The sequence below is a fragment of the Arvicanthis niloticus genome, chromosome 11, assembly GCF_011762505.2.
Source record: "Arvicanthis niloticus isolate mArvNil1 chromosome 11, mArvNil1.pat.X, whole genome shotgun sequence".
NCBI classification, from domain to species: domain Eukaryota; kingdom Metazoa; phylum Chordata; class Mammalia; order Rodentia; family Muridae; genus Arvicanthis; species Arvicanthis niloticus.
In genome coordinates, this window is record NC_047668.1 from 45,999,769 (window position 1) to 46,019,425 (window position 19,657).

The 19,657-nt window shown below is 39.2% G+C and overlaps 1 protein-coding gene across 2 annotated transcripts in view; it reads right to left on the reverse strand.

Moving 5' to 3' along the window:
* Nbas (NBAS subunit of NRZ tethering complex) overlaps positions 1–19,657 on the reverse strand; it is a 284,871-nt gene that overhangs the window by 218,964 nt on the left and 46,250 nt on the right. For both annotated transcript variants that reach the window (XM_034514140.2, XM_076942115.1), the window contains exons 13-17: positions 16,679–16,742; positions 10,822–11,015; positions 9,464–9,721; positions 8,248–8,373; positions 4,005–4,156 (exon numbers count right to left, since the gene is read on the reverse strand). In XM_034514140.2, the coding sequence (XP_034370031.1) occupies positions 4,005–4,156; positions 8,248–8,373; positions 9,464–9,721; positions 10,822–11,015; positions 16,679–16,742 (794 nt within the window). The remainder of the gene's footprint in view (positions 1–4,004; positions 4,157–8,247; positions 8,374–9,463; positions 9,722–10,821; positions 11,016–16,678; positions 16,743–19,657) is intronic.

Sequence of the window (19,657 nt, forward strand, 5' to 3'; positions counted from 1 at the left end):
AGGCTATTGAAAACCAAATCTTTCGTCAGGGTATATGGTTCCAGATGGCTGCAAAGTTGATCTAGCCGCTTTCTGCTAAAGTCGGCTCCCAACAAAAACTTAAGAACAAAAAGAAGCAAACACACCCAAGAGGAGTAGACAGCAGGAAATGATCAAACTCAGGGCTGAAATCAACAATGTAAAAACAAAAAGAACCATACAAAGTATCAACAAAACCAGGAGCTAGTTCTTTGAGAAAAATCAACAAGATAGATAAACCCTTAGCGGGACTAACCAGAGGACACAGAGACAGTATCCAAATTAATAAAATCAGAACTGAAAAGGGAAACATAACAACAGAAACTGAGGAAATTCAAAAAATCGTCAGATCTTACTACAAAATCCTATATTCAACAAAACTGGAAAATCTGGATGAAATGGACAATTTTCTAGACAGATACCAAGTACCAAAGTTAAAAGAGGAGCAGATAAACCATCTAAACAGTCCCATAACCCCTAAAGAAATAGCAGCAGTCATTAACAGTCTCACCACCAAAAACAGCCCAGGACCAGGTGGTTTTACAGAATTCTATCAGACCTTCATAGAAAACCTAATACCAACTCTCTTCAAACAATTAGAAAAAATAGAAACAGAAGGAACACTACCCAATTCCTTCTACAAAGCCACAATCACACTCATACCTAAACCACACAAAGACCCAACAAAGAAAGAGAACTTCAGACCAATCTCCTTTATGAATATTGATGCAAAAATACTCAATAAAGTTTTCACAAACTAAATCCAAAAACACATCAAAACAATCAGCCATCATGATCAAGTAGGCTTTATCCCAGGAATGAAGGGATGGTTCAATATTAGGAAATCCATCAACGTAATCCACTATATAAACAAACTCAAAGAAAAAACACACATGATCATCTCACTAGATGCTGAGAAAGCATTTGACAAAATTCAACATCCCTTCATGGTAAAAGTCTTGGAAAGATCAGGAATTCAAGGCCCATACCTAAACAAAGTAAAAGCAATACACAATAATCCAGTAGCCAACGTCAAACTAAATTGAGAGAAACTTGAAGCAATCCCACTAAAATCAGGAACTAGACAAGGCTGCCCACACTCTCCCTAACTATTCAATATAGTACTAGAAGTCCTAGCCAGAGCAATTAGACAACAAAAAGAAGTCAAATGGATACAAATAGGGAAGGAAGAAGTCCAAATTTCACTATTTGCAGATGATATGATAGTATACTTTAAGTGACCCTAAAACTTCCACCAGAGAACTCCTAAACCTGATAAACAATTTCAGCAAAGTGGCTGGATATAAAATCAACTCAAACAAATCAGTAGCCTTCCTCTACTCAAAGAAGAAACAGACTGAGAAAGAAATTAGGGAAAAGACACCCTTCAAAATAGTCACAAATAATATAAAATATCTTGATGTGAATCTAACCAAGCAAGTAAAAGATCTGTATGACAAGAACTTCACATCTCTGAAGAAAAAAATCAAAGATCTCAGAAGATGGAAAGATCTCCCATGCTCATGGATTGGCAGGATTAATATAGGAAAAATGGACATTTTACCAAAAGCAATCTACAGATTCAATGCAATCTCATCAAAATTCCAAATCAATTCTTCATAGAGATAGAAAGAGCAATTTGCACATTTATTTGGAATAACAAAAACCCAGGATAGCAAGAACTATTCTCAACAATAAAAAAACTTCTGGGGAAATCACGATCCCTGACCTCAAGCTGTACTACAGAGCAATAGTGATAAAAACTGCATGGTATTGGTACAGAGACAGGAAGGAAGGTCACTGGAAGAGAATTGAAGACCCAGAAATGAAACCACACACCTATAGTGACTTGATCTTGGACAAAGAAGCTAAAACCATCCAGTGGAAAAAGAACAGCATTTTCAAATAAATGGTGGTGGTTCAACTAGAGGTCAGCATGTAGAAGAATGCAAATTGATCCATTCTTATCTCCTTGTACAAAGCTCAAGTCCAAGTGGATAAAGGACCTGCACATAAAACCAGATACACTGAAACTAATAGAAGAAAAAGTGGGAAAGAGCCTCAAACACATGGGCACAGGGGAAAATTTCCTGAACAGAATACCAATGGCTTATGCTCTGAGATCAAGAATTGACAAATGGGACCTCATAAAATTGCAAAGCTTCTGTAAGGCAAATGACATTGTCAATAGGACAAAACAGCAACCAACAGATTGGGAAAAGATCTTTACCAACCCCACATCCCATAGAGAGCTGATATCCAATATATACAAAGAACTCAAGAAATTAGACTCCAGACAACCAAATAACCCTATTAAAAAGTGTGGTACAGAGCTAAACAGAGAATTCTCAACTGAGAAAACTCGAATGGCTGAGAAGCACCGAAAGAAATGTTCAACATCCTTAGTCATCAGGGAAATGCAAATCAAAACAACCCTGAGATTCTACCTCACACCAGTCAGAATGACTAAGAGCAAAAACCCAGGTGACAGCAGATGCTGGTAAGGACGTGGTATTCATCCCTTGTTCAGTCACTGATAACTGTTAGACACTGATGTGGATCCCAGGAAGTATGCTGACAAGAGCCTGATATAGCTGTCTCCTTAGAGGTCTGCCAGAGCCAGAGGCAGATGCTCACAGCTAACCACTGAACTGATCATGGGGTTCCCAATGGAGGAGTGAGAGAGAAAACTGAAAGAGCTAAAAGGTTTGTAGCCCCATGGGGAGAGCAACAATACCAACCAACCAGAGCTCCCAGGGTCTAAACCACCAGCTTGGGAGCACATAGGGAGGGCCCCATGGCTCCAGCTGTATATGTAGGGGAGAATGGCATTGTTGGGCATAGGTGGGTCCAATGAAGGCTGGATGCCCCAGTGTGGGGGAATTCATAGGTGGGGAGGTGGGAGTGGTTAGGTGGGTGAGGGCAAATTCTCACATAAGCAGGAAGAGGAGGGATGAAATAGGGGGTTCCTAGGTATAAGGGAGAATGGGGAAAGGAGATCATATTTGAAATGTAAATAAAATATTCAATAAAAAAGATTTATTTACTTTATGTGTGTGTGCGCACAAACATGAAAATCCAGATCCCCTGGGACTAGAGTAAAAGCAGTTGTGAGGTGCACAATGTGGATCCTGCCACCCAAACTCAGGGCCTCTCAAATACCAACAAGTGCTTTTAACCATTAAGCCATTTCTCTACGCCCCAACTTTGTGGTTTTAGGGGCAAAAAAATGATTTGACTATTCAATTGTGTAAATCTTAGTTGATTCTGTCTTAAATTCTGTGTCTTAGATATTTTAAATAGGGGTATACATTTATCTCCTTAGTAAAATGTTTTCATTTCCTTCTTATAAATATACATTAACAGAATCCCTGGATCACATAGTTTTTCTCTTTTTAATATCTTGAGGAACCTACTTTTCATTTTTCATGATGGTTATATCAATTTACAGTATCACTAAAATTGTGTAAGAGTTTCTCTGTATCCTCACTACCATTTTTTATTTATTATCTTTTTTGATAAGAGCCACTGTAACTGGATTTAAATGATAAGTTGCCATGGTTTTGATTTGCATTTCATAGAAATAAGTATCACATTATTTATAATCTTAACATAGTATAAAATGTTAATCTTATTTATATTAGTTAATTATCAAGTATATATTATCATTCATATCTCATCAAAGTCCCAAATGTCTGATAAGCAACAGCTTGACAACAATTTACAACTATTACTATATTACTAACTGGCACTTGAACAGTGTTAAATCCAGAAGGCACTGAGTATGACCCCACAAGTTGTTAGTGCCATGAAGCCCTGGCATCTAAATAGTCTGAGAAGACCCGGTATGCCTCAGCATCATTTAACTGAAAGGGAAGACAGCACCAATCAACTGCAACAGCTTCGACAACATGCTCAACGAATACCTGACCCAATGCTGCAGCCTCAGCTTTCTCCAAGTCACCTTGCAAACCTCCAAAACCAACCTGCCATCATCTACGCCCTTCCCTATGGCGATGAGAGCCTCGAGGTCTGTGCCTTTCAAGCCATACTGCAGCAGTTCCTTGGCAGCGTCCACGTTCTCAGGAACTCTCTCCAAACATTCATGGAGAACCCAAGACCTCTTCTTGATTTTACTCTACATACAAAGAAAAATAAACAGAGGCATTTAAGAACAGATTGTACCTTACAAAACCTGATGATCGCTTTCTAGAATTATTACTAGACAGGTATTGGCACCATTAAAAATTTGGTCCTAGGTAGCGTCTTACAAACTGCTAATTCATCTTACTATTGTTCACAGCAGCTGGATACAGGAGGTATGATTCCACAGGACTTTACCTTCAGTTTTGCTTGTTTGTTTACATTTTCATACACTATACTTTGGTCACATTCTGTCCCCATCCCTAGCTCCTCCCAGATGTTCCTAACACCCCTATTGAACCAACTCATGTTCTTTCATCCTCTCCCCCAAAGGGGGCTGGGGAGTAGTTTAGGATCAATAAAGCAAAAAACACCAAAATGAAACAATACATGCAAAAAGGAAAGAGAGAGAGGCATGAAGTCCTTTATGTCTTGGCCAATCTCTCCTGACCATGCAGCTTGCCCTGGAGTGTGGATGACATTTAGTGACACTCCAGTGGAAAAAAAACTGATTCCCCATCTCCTAGCAAGTATCAGTTGAAAACAGCTTCTTGGTTAGGGGAGGGACTTTGTGTCTACTTCCCCTGCTCAGTGCTAAGATCCTGTCTGGTTTAGACCTGTGTGTATGCTGACACAGCTATCTGTGAGTTCAGATGGGATCACTCCTGTGGTGTGTGGAAGAACCTTATTTCCTTAGTCTTCAATCCTACAATCTTTCCTCCTCCTCTTCCACAAAACCCGAGTCTGAATCCCAGCCAGGCTTGATGGTGTGGGTGCGGGGTAGAGAGAAGCTCTGTGGGTCAGGGGCGTCACAGAGGAGTTAAGATGGGAAGAAGAAAAGACTCAAAGGGGTGGGAAAAGCACTAATGAGCCACAATGAAACACAAAACTCTAGTACCCTTTTCTACAAGTATAAAAAAGTTCTTTTGTAGATACCTATAGTTTATGTCTTGGTTGTAAAATAAAGAATATAAAGCAAAAAGATAAAATACATGTTGCCCCCTAAGGTAGTAAGCACTCAAAACAGACTCACATACCATGGTTACATCTTTATTTGACTGTAAAATCTATCACACAGTGTGAAGCCAACTCACTCATACCAAGTCATAGTCTGCTGTTCTTCAGAAGGACAGGGGACCAATACTTCACTTCCAATTGCTCCTTTTATCTCCAAAATCTGATTTGCCCCCTTCCCAGGCACATCCTCTTAGTTACCCAATGATTCACATTCTCTATTTCTTTACACATTCTACCATCACTTAAGTCTGAAGACTTGTCTAAAGCATCAAAACATGATGGCAGGAACACTGTAGGATTTCTTTGACCCTAGCTGGCTTTCTTATACACCTTTCCTCTTACACCAGTCTTCCTCTACATCATCTACCATAAATCCATCACTACCCTAAAACAAAGCCAAGTGATCACAAGTTTTCATCACTCACCCAAATGCAAATCAATACTCTTTACTCCTGTTTCCCAATGTCTACTACCATTAGTCACCACTGGCTGACTTAATAGAGCTCACTTATCCATGAAATGCTTCAGGCACTGACATGGACATGAGGACAACCAATAGTGACTGAGATAGATTTAGATGTCACCTTACGGGCTATATCACAGACTTAATTTGATCATTCTGCTTGCACTCTTGACAATATCCTCTCTTCTGACCGGAAAAGGCCTATTTTGAATTTTTACTACAGAAAGCCTTCCTTTATAAACAATGATCACAACTGTCACTGAGCTACAGGTTTATGAGCATTCTTCTGGTGTGGTTATGTACATGCTAAGTATGAGGCCAGGCCCTCCTCCTCTCTATGAGTTTCATAACAGCAGAAACTGCCTATGCACCTCTATCCTCTTATTTTTGATACAGGATCCTACTAGATCTTGGATGATCTAACAATTGCTCCACAGCTCAAACTAGCCAAGAATTTACGGAAATTCTCTATTTTACTAAACCAAATATTTTCCAAACAAAAACAAAGACACATACTTTGCTTGCTTTGTCATGCACCCAGGAGCTTCCATCCTAAACCACACAATGAAAGATGATGCAGGATGGAAATGGTGCATTTGTAAGCCCAACACAAACAACTCTGCCTCCTCCCTTCTGCTGTTGGCCCTGATGCTTACTCACCTCTGTTAGTTGGTAGAAAGATTAATAGTTAATCATACTTGGTTGAAAATCATATTTGGTTGAAATACCAGTGTCTTACAAATAATTTCAGACCATGGTTTTATTTTAATTACTTATATATGTGAACATTTAGACAAAAAATTACTATAAAATTCTCCTAGCATTTTCTAGAATCTTCCTAAAGGCAAAAATGTTTTTCTCTCTAAATATGAGATCAATAGCTCCAAGCTTTTAAAGTCATCCCATGAGTCTAACTACTTCCTGGCAGAGATGTCAAGGGTCAAAACATACAGGCTTGCACCCAGAAGTTGTATGTTGAGAAACTATTCCCACCAGAGTAAGAGCATACATCTTTAATCCCAACACTCAAGAGGCAGAACTAAGTAGATCCTCATGAGTTTCAGGCCAGCCTGGCCTACATAGCATATTTCAGGCCAGTCAGAGTAACACAGTGAGGTTCTGTCTCAACACAGACAGACAGATAGACAGCAAGACAAAAGACTATTCCCAAGGTATGGATTAGTGCCCAAAAGACTAGCAAGACCTGTTTCCTCTGTCAGTGTTCTCTGACATACAAGGACACAGCAATAAGGGATCCATCTTCAAAGAAAGGTGAGTAATGTCACTAGGGCTCGTATATTGATCGTGAATTTCCCAGCCTCCAAAATTTGGGGAAATAACTTTTTTGTTGTTGTTGTTCAAGATGCTGAATGTATTTTTGATATAACAACCCAAACTGACTACAAAGCTGCATAATAATTATAACATGGAGGCCTGCGTTAAAAAGGATCCAACTATGGGATGTAAGCCAAAAAGACTATTTTGAACAAGTTTATATGTCAGTTATCCATTTACTCCCTCTGAGCTTCACAGTTCCTCTCCAGGCTGGTCAAGTGACAACATTTCTTATAGTTAACTGAGATCACAGCAGCATTATTACAGACAGCTCTGAAGGCCACTGCAAAGGAAAGGATGCTGCTCTCCAACTCATAAGCACTTTGGTTCTCTTCCTCTTGGTCCTCTGACTTGGTAGGCAACAAGGCCTGAGAGTGTTGGGGGAAAGGAGACAAACCTGGTGGTACTAATGCTGTCCTACTGTCAGAACAACTTAACACTAGATTTCAGAAGCACTCCTGAGAGCAGATTCCTCATACCCAAGCTCCCTTGCATCTATGTGGGAAGCAGATTCCTCATACCCAAGCTCCCTTGCATCTATGTGGGAAGCAGATTCCTCATACCCAAGCTCCCTCGCATCTATGTGGAAAGCTTCCCTCACTGGATCTCCCATATTGGAGTGGAAAGTTTTTCTTGCCAATCCTGGCATGATTCCTAGTTACCAACTCTCATCTGTACTCTGCTTCTGAGAAGTGTCCTGCTTGTTAGCACCTGGGCTTTCTAGCCACCTTGCCTCACTGGTACCTGAGCAGAAGATATCCAGCTTCTCTCTTTATCTCAAACCAAGCCACCTAAAAACAACCCTAATCTAAAACAATCTTAGAAGTTTCCTTCAGTGCAATTTGTCCCAACTACTTTTCCTGCGACAATGTCCATCCCAGTAGAAGGGCAGGCCTTCCTCCTAAATGCAGTCTCTTGGTCTGAAGGTATTCCTTCAAGTTCTCTTCATCCCTTTATTCATAATCTCTGGTTACCAGAAACACAAATCTCCTCACTGAAACTCTGCTAGTGGTTCTTCAGTAGGCCATGACCAATGTGGGTGCAGAAAGGTACAATAATGGAAACAATTAGAGAGATGGCTAGATTATCAGAGAGTGTATATTCAATATCTTCAGCATCAAAATCCTGTGGCAGAAGCAGGAGATTCTGACAGTTTTTCTAAGAAAGCACTTCTTTACCTACACAAATATTAGCAGTGGGAAATTCTCTAGAAACAAAAGATAATCCATGAATATAAATTTCATCATGTTACCACAACTATTTATACATACCAAGTAATTCTGAATTGAAGCAATGTTGACAGCTGACTTCCTCCACTGCCTCTGATAGACAAGGTCAGTATCTAGGCCGTAGGTCTGAGCCAAAGACAAGGCTTCTTCATATTCTTCACTTTCAATCTTTGTCAAGGAAACAGACATGAATTACCCATGAGGCCACTCTGATGAGAGGAAGAATCAAGACACTCACCTGGCCTGTGCAACAAGTTAAGAACACACTGAAGAGTGTCATCAGAAGTTCACAGACATTCTGAGAAGCAGCTGAATCAGGAATTCCTTTATCACTTTAACAAACATGATGAAAAGCACTTGGCTTACACATTCCAACAGTGGCAAAACCCGAGATTAGAGGCAGGCTGCAGTCTGGCTCAAGTCAGTGCTCACTTAAAATATTGCAGAGCATAGCAAATAGCCCTAAGAGGCAGTGTTAGCCACACAGGCTTCAAAACCAGATGCTAAAGTCTTTCCTCACCATCTGTAATCTAGGACAGATCTGTACTTAGTACACAAAAGAGGGACAGCTGAAGGCAAACAGCAGGTAGCCAAAGCCTCAAGCTAGGAGCAACAGGGCAGTTCAGTGGGTAAAGGTCCATGATGCCAAACCAGACAACCTGAATTTAATCACTGATAGAAGGAGATAACCACATGTTAGAAAAAGAGAACTGACTCCTGCAAGTTTCCCTCTGGCCTTCAAGCAAGCACCATGCAACATACTAAAACACATACACACACACTCACTCGTGTGCACACCACACACATATGAAAGGTATATGTGCGTGTACATTTGGAGACCAAAGCTGGATAAACATCTCCTTCAATTGCTTTCTCCCTTATACAAAAGGCAAGGTCTCTCACTTGAACTCGGAGCTCACTGATTTGGCTAGTCCAGCTAGCTAGCTAGCTCATTTTAGGGATTCCAACCTCTCCTTCCTGAGCACTCGAGTTACCAAAGGGCTGCATGCCCACCAGGCATTTAGCTGGGTACTAGCATCTGAATTCTGGTCCTCACGCTTTATCCTCTGGTTATCTCTACCTGAGTTCTCTATCTACTGACTTGTAATTACTCAGTTAGAAAGAGGGCATTGTTCGAAAAGCTTACAGAACTGTTATTTTTAACATGTCAGGGAGCCAACATGCCCTCTTTTAATTTTTTTCCTCATTGAAATAGTAGCAACTGTGCTACAAAAGCTGGAAGCAGCAGGACCCTCACCTTTCTCTGATAAAGCTCCTCTGGAGTTGTGGAGCGCAGACTCACAAGGCGGTAGTTCTTTGTGATAGTTCGAGGCCGTTTCCGAGGAGGTGCGAACCTCTCCATCTCCGTAACTAAGTAAAGGCCTTGCTTGATGTATCCAAAATAGCGAGCTTTGGCGGAGGTTTCATGATCTGAGTCAGAATCCGCTTCCCCTTCATCTTCTTCTCCAGCCCTCATCTCCACTCGTGACCGTTTAGGGGCAAGTTTAATTTCACACTAAATTGAAAAGGGAGATTAAAATTAATAAGAAGAAACTAGAGACAGATTATTTAAGAGCTAATGAAAAAAATATTTTAATTATACTCTGGCTTGATTCTTTGCATATCATTCAAAATGGATCCAAAAGAAACAAAGCAAATCAAAGATGTAAGATATACACATCCATGTGGCTTCTAAACTTTTAAAGCTGAAGAAAACTTTAATAATAGGCCACTCATGTAGATGTGTGCAATTATTATACAGAAATGAAAAGAGTGAGGATATGAATTTCTTTAACTATTAATATATCTGTACTTGCTGTAGAAAAATAAGAAGACAATTTAGAAAGTGACATGAAGGTATTTATTTGCCAGGAAAAGGCTTCTGATGTTCCTTTTAAACAGTCCGCCGGCTCCACAGATGCTGAGGCTGAGAGCATGGCTGCCAAAGATAACGTTCATTCAGACTTAACAGAATTGGCTTGGAGTTTAAACTGTCATTTTCTGTAAGGGGGATCTTTGACTAGATGATCCACTTCAGACTAACGAATACCTGTCACTGTACCCTACAGAAGTCAAGCTACGTAGGACTGTACTCTTGGAAGACTTAAATAAGACCTCTAAATGACTAAACACAGCTATAAAGAAACAGTCTCTACTTTCAACTCTTTCATCATGAGAAAAGTTTTTTCTGAAAGAAAAAAAAATTTAGGTTGTGATACTTTCAGTGAATACTAATATAAACATTAAGTAGTTTTTAACCAGGAAGTAATGACAGCAGTCTACATTTTCAAATGGCTCATCTAGAAGAAAAAAAAGAAAAAAAAATTGATCAAGTCCACCAAAGATGAAATGTTTTACAGGAAACAAAATAGCTATGTTTTTATTCTCATAGCAATACAATACATGTAATTCATGGACGATTGGACTTTTCATATTAGACTTAATATTTTATTTCAAAAGCACTTATATTTAAACATAGAACTACATCATGTACACACACACACAAAAAGAAGAAGAAGAAGAAGAAGAAGAAGAAGAAGAAGAAGAAGAAGAAGAAGAAGAAGAAGAAGAAAGCCAGACAGACAGATTTGTAATGCAATGCACGTTCACTCTCACCTCCAAACTTAAGAATCCCCCATCGTGGGTGGCAGTGACCTGGGGGGAGGGCTCAAACCATTCACAGGACTTTCCCAGCAAATTCTTCAAACTTTTCGCTGATGAAACAGTTAATGCACCAGAGCACCGAGCCAAGGTCACTGCTCCATCTGCCCACCAATTGACATCAATCAGTGGATAAAAGGACTCTTTATCTAATAGAAAAAGAAAATTTAAACACATTTGCAGAAGTGATTTAAAAGCAAAATATTTAATATAATATCTTAAAATCCAAGTTATTTTATATTTGGAGCACCTCAAAGATGCTTTAAAACAAGGAAAAAATAAAACTAAACCCATCACTCAAATTCTTACTCAGGTAAAGATAGAAAAGGTACAGCAATTCAAGGTCTGCCTCAGCAGCAACAACCAGCCAAATCTATGAAGGGAGAAAAGTAAGCAAATTAAGGTCCTCTTCCTCAAAACCATGACACGCAGCTGACAAGTGGAGTCCACTGTCGGAGCTCTTGCTTACCATTTGTAAGACTCTGAGTTTGAACCCAAGCAGAGGGAGAAAACATTAAAACCACAATGATGGGGGAGGAGAGAGGTACAGCAGCCAAGAGCACTGTCTACTCTTCCAGAGGAACCACAGTGCCCAGCACATCCATGGCAGTTCACACCTGCCTCTGACTTCAGTTCCAAGGGATATGACACCCTCACACAGACATACATGCAGGCAAAACAGCAATGGACATAAAATAAAAACGTAAGCACCGAAAAACTTAAAATAAAAACATAATTATATATCCAAGAAAGAGATATGTAATGAGTTTCAGGATAGTAAGCTAAAAAGTAGATGTGTATAAATCTCACATATATGTTATAAAAGCTATTAGAAAACATACTAGATCATTTTCAGACAGATATTTAGTAATTAAAAATATATAATATTTAAAAAATAACAGCTTCCAGTGCAGATATGCTCCAAACCATTTAACTAACAGAGAAAAAAATTCAAGACCAACAAAGAACTTTGAGGCTAAAATGAATTATGACTCACCAAACTGAGGGATTTAAAGGGAAATGTGACAGTATTTTGTTATAATTTCATTGCACTTTTTCTTAAACAGTAGTTATTCCACAATTGATATGATATAGCTTAATTATGCCAATCATAATAAATCACAAAATTGAAAGACATGTAAACTCAAAATGGAAAAGTTTAAACTAGTTAGTCAGACTGAAAACAAATCATTACTACAATTAAAAAGAAGAAACCCTAACATATTTCTTTGGATAGAAACCTTGGGCAATTTGTTTAAATTCGGATTTTCTAGATGCATGCCTGCATCTGGGGATTATGTTCCCAGCAGCTGGAAAGAACACACACTATATCTCCAGACCTCAGTAAAGAGAAACAAGAAACAGGAAACAAGGATGTTGCATGACTACAACATCCAAGAACACTGGGAAATGATGAAGCAACAAAACATAAACATCCATGAGGCAGAAAGTAAAGGGAGAGAAACTCCCATCCATCCAAACATAGTAAAACACACCCTAAATACAGGGACAGGAATGAGTACAAGCACAGACGCAGTGAGAACCCCAAATAAAAATGACTGGAGAACCAGCCCACTCCATGACACAATTCTACTCAAGATGCTGAAGCTAAAAAGCAAACTATTAAAAGTTCCAAGAGGAAAAACTCCACTCTCAAAGAAAATTCATGTCCGACCTCTCAGCAGAAGAAAACAGAAAGAATGGAATAGCAGGATATGTGAGGCCCTGAAGGTAAATAACTGCCAACCATGACGCCAATAAAGTCATCTTCTAAAAAATCAATAGAGGAGTAAAGGCACTTCAAGGTAAAGTGTCAGCAGAAAAACATCCTAGCTACCAAGCCAGCACTGCAGAAGGTACTTAACGGATGCCTACACATACAGGCAGTCTTAATTCTAAGAGCACAGGAAAGAATAAATTTTATGAGAGGAAGAGAAGAACAAAAGAGAGTCAACCAGGCCTAATTCAGTAAACCCCTGAAATGAACAAGGTTTGAAAGAAAAAAATAACACTAGCTCAACCAACCAAGAAAACAACCAACAAAATACACAAATCAGCACACTCTATTAATAACAATACTAAAAATAAATGGTCTTAAGTTTCCAACTCAACACTCAGTAGCTGATTGGACTAAAAACCAAGAGGCATCATTTGGTTGTCTACAAGACATATCTCATTGGCACAGCCACACAGACTGATATTAAAAGGTTGAAAGTTAATATAATCTAAAACAAGCAAATAACTATATGCATATCTGATAAAGTCAAAATTAGTCAAAGGGGAAGGCTGGAGAGATAGCTCAGTGGTTAAGAGCACTAACTGCTCTTCCAGAGGTTGAATTCTCAGAAACCACATGGTGGCTCACAACCATCTGCAATGAGATCTGTTGCCCTCTTCTGGTGTGTCTGAAGATGCTACAGTGTACTCATATACATTAAATAAATAATTCTTTTTAAAAAGGAGTCAAAAGGATTTTTAAAAGGGCTACTACATATTAATAAAGAGAACAATCAATGCAGAATATGGAACAATCTATGCAGAATATATAACAATTATAAGTAATAGTGAATATAATTTCATAAATAAAACTGCTAGACAACAAATAGATAAGACAGTTTGAGATTCAACTGTATACCACTTTAATATCTCACTCTGATCAATAGATAGATCAATAGATAGACACAACCCTTCAAAAACAATTAAAACATAAACTTGAGAGCCAACCTTCACCATATCAAATAGACTAAAGAGATATCCAAGAGTATTCTATCTAACAGCTTTGGAACATGCATTCTTCACAGTAGCCCATGAAGATTTCTTAGAAATGGATTACATTTTAGGCCATAAAGCAAATCTTCCCAAAAATAAAACATAAAATAACAATCATCTCTTGGTTGTATTGGATCGTAGTGGAGTAAAGGCAGAATTCGATACAAGAGAGAAACTACAAAATCCAGAGACTGAATATTCTTGAAGGATAGGCATGCCACTAAAAGGTGGGGAAGAGTCTCAAATACTTGGGCACAGGGGAAAAGTTCCCAAACAGAACACCAATGGCTTATGCTCTAAGATCCAAGAATTGACAAACAGGACCTCATAAAATTGCAAAGCGTCTGTAAAGCAAAAGACACTGTCAATAGGACAAAATGACAACCAACAGATTGGGAAAAGATCTTTACCAACCCCACATCCCATAGAGGGCTGATATCCAATATATACAAAGAACTCAAGAAATTAGACTCCAGACAACCAAATAACCCTATTAAAAAGTGTGGTACAGAGCTAAACAGAGAATTCTCAACTGAGAGAACCAAATGGCTGAGAAGCACCAAAAGAAATGTTCAACATCCTTAGTCATCAGGGAAATGCAAATCAAAACAACCCTGAGAGTCCACCTCACACCAGTCAGAATGGCTAAGATCAAAAACCCAGGTGATAGCAGATGCTGGTAAGGACATGGAGAAAGAGGAACACTCCTCCATTGTTGGTGGGATTGCAAACTGGTACAACCACTCTGGAAATCAGTCTGGTGGTTCCTCAGAAAATTGGACATAGCATTACCTAAGGACCCAGCTATACAATTCCTGGGCATATACCCAGAAGATGCTCCAACATGTAACAAGGATACATGCTCCACTATGTGCATAGCAGCCTTATTTATGATAGCTAGAAGCTGGAAAGAACCCAGATGTCCTTCAACAGCGGAATGGATACAGAAAATGTGGTACATTTGCACAATGGAGTACTACTCAGCTATTAAAAACAATGAATTCATGAAATTCTTAGGCAAATGGATGGAACTAGAAAATATCATCCTATGTGAGGTAACCCAATCACAAAAGAACACATATGGTATGCACTCACTGATAAGTGGATATTAGCCCAAAAGCTCACAGTCAGTATCACAGACTACATGAAGCTCATGAAGAAAGAAGACCAAAGTGTGGGTGCTTTGGTCCTTCTTAGAAGGAGTAACAAAATACTCATGGGAGCAAATATGGAGACAAAGTGTAGAACAGAAACTGAAGGAGGGGCCATCTGGAGACTGCTCAACCTGGTTATCCATCTCATGTGAAGTTATTAAAATTAAACACTGATGTGACTGCCAGAAAGTGCATGCTGACATGAGCCTGATATAGCTGTCTCCTTAGAGGTCTGCCAGAGCATGACATATACAGAGGAGGATGTCCACAGCTAACCATTGAACTGATCATGGGGTTCCCAATGGAGGAGTGAGAGAGAAGACTGAAGGAGCTGAAGAGGTTTGCAGCCCCATGGGGAGAGCAACAATACCAACCAACCAGAGCTCCCAGGGTCTAAACGACCAGCTTGGGAGCAAATAGGGAGGGACCCATGGCTCCAGCTATATGTAGGGGAGGATGGCCTTGTCGGGCATAGGTGGGAGAGGAGGTCCTTGGTCCAGTGAAGGCTAGATGCCCCAGTGTAGGGGAATTCGAGGGCAAGGAAGTAGGAGTAGGTGGGTAGGTGAAAGTACATCCTCAAAGAAGCAGAAGGAAGGAGGATGGGATAGGGAATGTCTGAGGGGCAAGGGGAAAAGGGGATCATCACATCTGAAATGTAAATAAAATATCCAATAAAAAATTAATTTCAAAAAAAATGAAATCAGAAAGGAATTGTTTTAAATTCCTAGAGTCACATAAAAATGAAAGTACAACTTTTCAGAATCTTTGGGACCCAGCACAGCTGGGTTTATTAAAGGAAAGTTTATAGCATGGGCCTTTACATTTAAAACTCAGAGTGACCTCAAATAAACAATGCAGCATATCAATGGCTGGGGCGGGAGCAGGAGGAGCCAAATGCAAAACCAGCAGACTAAGAGTTAACAACCATGTGGAATTAATGAAATTCAGAGTAAAAGTACAGTACAAGAATCAAAGAAACAAGAGTCGGCTCTTTGGAAATATGAATTGACAAACTCTTAGTGAAATTAACCAAAAGAAGGAACAGGAAGACCCAAGCAATAACACTAGAACTAATGGGATGAACATTACGAAAGGCACCACTGAAATCCAGAAAATTATGACAAAGTGTGTTGAAAGCCTGTATTGCACAAAGGTAGAAGGTTGAGAAGAAATGGATACATTCCTAAACTCATAGGACCTGCTAATGTTAAATCAAGAATGCAGAGGCATTTGCAGCGGACCTACACTGCACGAACAGACTGAAGCAGTAATGAGTGTGACAACATCAAATGCACCAGCCCAGGACAGGAATAAATCACCGCCAAACTCCCCCAGACCTTAAACGGTCCAGAATACTGAAAGGAGAACAGGAGCAGGCATGTCCCATCACGCCAGAAAGATCAACAAAAAAGGAAACTATAAACTGAAGTTCTTTTTTGTTTTAAGTCCTTAATAAAGTGCTTACAAGCCAAATTTAGCAGACATGAAAAAGATTGTATATCTAAGGCAAAAAAAAATAAATAAAAGATCTCTCTTTTTATTTTGTTTTAATCTACTATTTAAACAACTACTTTCACTTAACAGTAAATCTTTATTTCCCCCATTCCTTATTCCCCAAAAGAGGTATCTGCTTATTTAAAAATATATATATTTCAAATATAGAAAGGTATAAAAATTTTAAAGAAAAAGAGCTAGAATACTACCAAACAAACAAAATCCATAAAAGGAGAAATAAGAACAAAACAAAGCATTTGATCTGCTGCCTTGCTAAGATTCCACGGCTGTTCCGTGAAACGAGAGCGTCTAGAGCCTGTTTGTATCTCAGGAGCACTTAGGCAATGAGAGGCCTCCGTAAAGCTGTAGCAATCATGCTTCTTACTCCTACTCACCTTTTACTTTCTTTCTCTTCTCAGGAGACAACCTCCAATCAGGATTAAGCTCATCGTAGCCTGGCTAAATACAAAGATGTGAACATAATTGTATGAGTCAAACATGTTAAGAAAACTATAAAAAAAACTCACCAACAACTATGAAATTTTTACAATTTAAAAAAAAATACAGGCATGATACTTTCCCTTGATCTCTATTCCAATCCAAGGCTTCCTGGCGTAAGAGTTTGGGGAAACAAATGGCAATGGACTTAATGGCCACAGACAGAAACTAAGACTCAACATGCACACAAAAGATAGGACACGAAGTTGATAACTGATACAAATGAAAGCTGCCACACTGTTTACTCTAAATCCACACCCCACACGAGAGAGTAGTGTCTCTTTTGTAGTAAACAAAATACTTACAAACCAAATTTAACAGACATGAAAAAGATCATATATCTAAGGCAAAAAAATAAAGAATCTCTCATTTTTTTTAATTTTGTTTTCGTCTACTATCTAAACAACTGGCCTGATTATACTCCAAGCCCCTTATACACTATGCACATACACTGAGAGGAGCACCACTTAAGATGCTCACAACCAACAAGGAAGCACACCCAGGCTTTAGTACCACCTGCATATACTCTAAAAAGCAGCCTTCCTGTCGCTTCCTTTTGTATCTGTTGTGGCTCAGAACATATCACCTTAGGCTGGTGTCTTCGAACTGATGGATTACAATGTATCTCCGACCTTCTCCTGCCCTCCTATCCCCTGCTTCTTATTCTCCCCAAAAGCGAGTCATAGGAACCAGAATTCCCCTCCCACAAGGACATGGTAGAAACTAGAATTCCTACTCCTAAGCAAGCCATACAGCCAACAAGGCTCTTCACCTATAAAGATTCTCTTTCCATTGGATCTAGCCACAAACAGTTGTGATGGAGGGTGCCTACAGAAAGTCAACAAAGGATAAGAGAGAACTGGTGGGGTCCTTCATGGTCTACTGCTTCTAGATGACAACCTCTTTGTCCAATCACATTTCAGCATGGCTGTCACCCTTACTATACTCCCAGTTTCTGGCACCCAGTGTTGGGTAGCAGAGGAATTGACTAGCTCTAAGGTTTGAGGATGAGATCCTGGAACTATTAACAAAAACCAGCAAAAGAAAGAACTAAAAACAAACAAACAAGACTTTCCTCAATCTGCTAACAAAGCCTGTTTGAGAACAGAAAAGCAATATTTTCTCTTTCCAAATACAGCACTTTTTTTTCTCCCATGCATACAAGAGAGTCATTGATTAACAAAATGTGCTGTACTTTTGTTTTATGAATGTAACTTTTGTTATACAGGTGTCTTTGTGACCCTTGTGTAAACACACGGTGGGGGGGTGAAGAATTATACCATTCTGCCCCATATCTCTTTCTGTGTTGTCTCTGCAAACGGCAAACATGCAACACTTTCTGGCCCAGACAGATGTTCTCCTAGGAACATGGTCATGTTTTCTTTATAACTGTCTTAATGGCTTAGTTGGCTTAATTGTCATAGTGAACTAAAGAAACATTTTCTTATATTTAAGAATTTTATTTCCTGTACATATCTGCATCTGTTTCAGTAGGTCAAGGACTCTAATGGAAGAGTTGGGGGAAAGATTGAAGGCCCTGAAGAGGATGGCACCCCACAGGAAGACCAACAGAGTAATAAGCTGGAACCCTGGTAGCTCTGAGCCACCAGGACCCCTGGGAGACTGAGCTACCAACCAAAGAACATACATGGGCTGGACCAAGGCCTCTGACTCATATGTAGCACATGTGCACCTCAGGCTCCAGGGCTGCCTTGTCTGGTTTCAGTGGGAGAGAATATACCTAATCTGGCAGAGACTTGATGTGCCAGAGTAGGGCATTTAGCATTTGGTATATAAATGAATGAATAAATAAATAAATAAATAAATAAATAAATAAATAAATATTTCCTGACTTTTTTAACCACTAGATTCAGTCTCAGGCTCCCACAGAATGGGAGCAATACTTCCAATATGTATTCATTGTACAAATATTTATCAGTGTTTACTACGCAAAGTGCATGGTAGAGCTATGAGTGGGGTCCACCCAGTGCTGAGTCTCCAAGAGTCCACAGTTTCGTGAAGCTGAGAAAACAGCTGTGAGTCTACTGAGATTAATCACATAAGCTACCATCCTCCCACTTGTCCTTCATTGATTCACCATTTAACAAAATTAATCTAACACCTACTCTGTATCCAAGAGAAATAGAATTAAAATGGAAAAGATAAGCTTCTATTTCACTTTTTACACCCACACAGAAGTACAGGTCAGAAAGCAATAAAACTTCAAAGAAAAATTAAGACCAAAAACAAGATGTAAAGATATAAACATAACATATGGGAAATGTTTGAAATGAAAATTATTGAAACAATTTTATTCTCTTCTAGACATGAACAAATTCAACACACAGATTTCCAGCCAGATGGATGTTTCACACTGACAATGAAAGCAAAAGTATTTAATCAACTTAAAACTGGATACAAAGTAAATCAGACTAGGCATTCCCATAACTATCTCTAATCATTAGTCTTCACAGAGAAAATACTCAATCACACAAAGTACATTATAAAAACTAATAAAGCGGCAAATTGCATGAAGAAAGCCCCAAGTGAGCTGAATCTACAATTGGTAAAGGACTGTAAAGGAATGCAGGGTAGAAGTAACATGGTTTTCTTCTCAGACAACAACTATAAGCTGGCTACAGTATATACTGCGATATAGCCAATTACTAATTCATTCACTGGTCTTTCCATTCCTTCCCTAGCATTGCCACAGAGGGAGACAAAGCTCTGCCCTGCCTGCTGGAACAGGCTCACTTGATTACTGCTAAAGAAATGAGAAAAATACATCTGTCCAAGTATTTGTCAGAACATGGGATTCCTCTTTGAAGAAGTCCAGTGCTTTAGCACACACATGCTCATATACCTGGTAAATGACA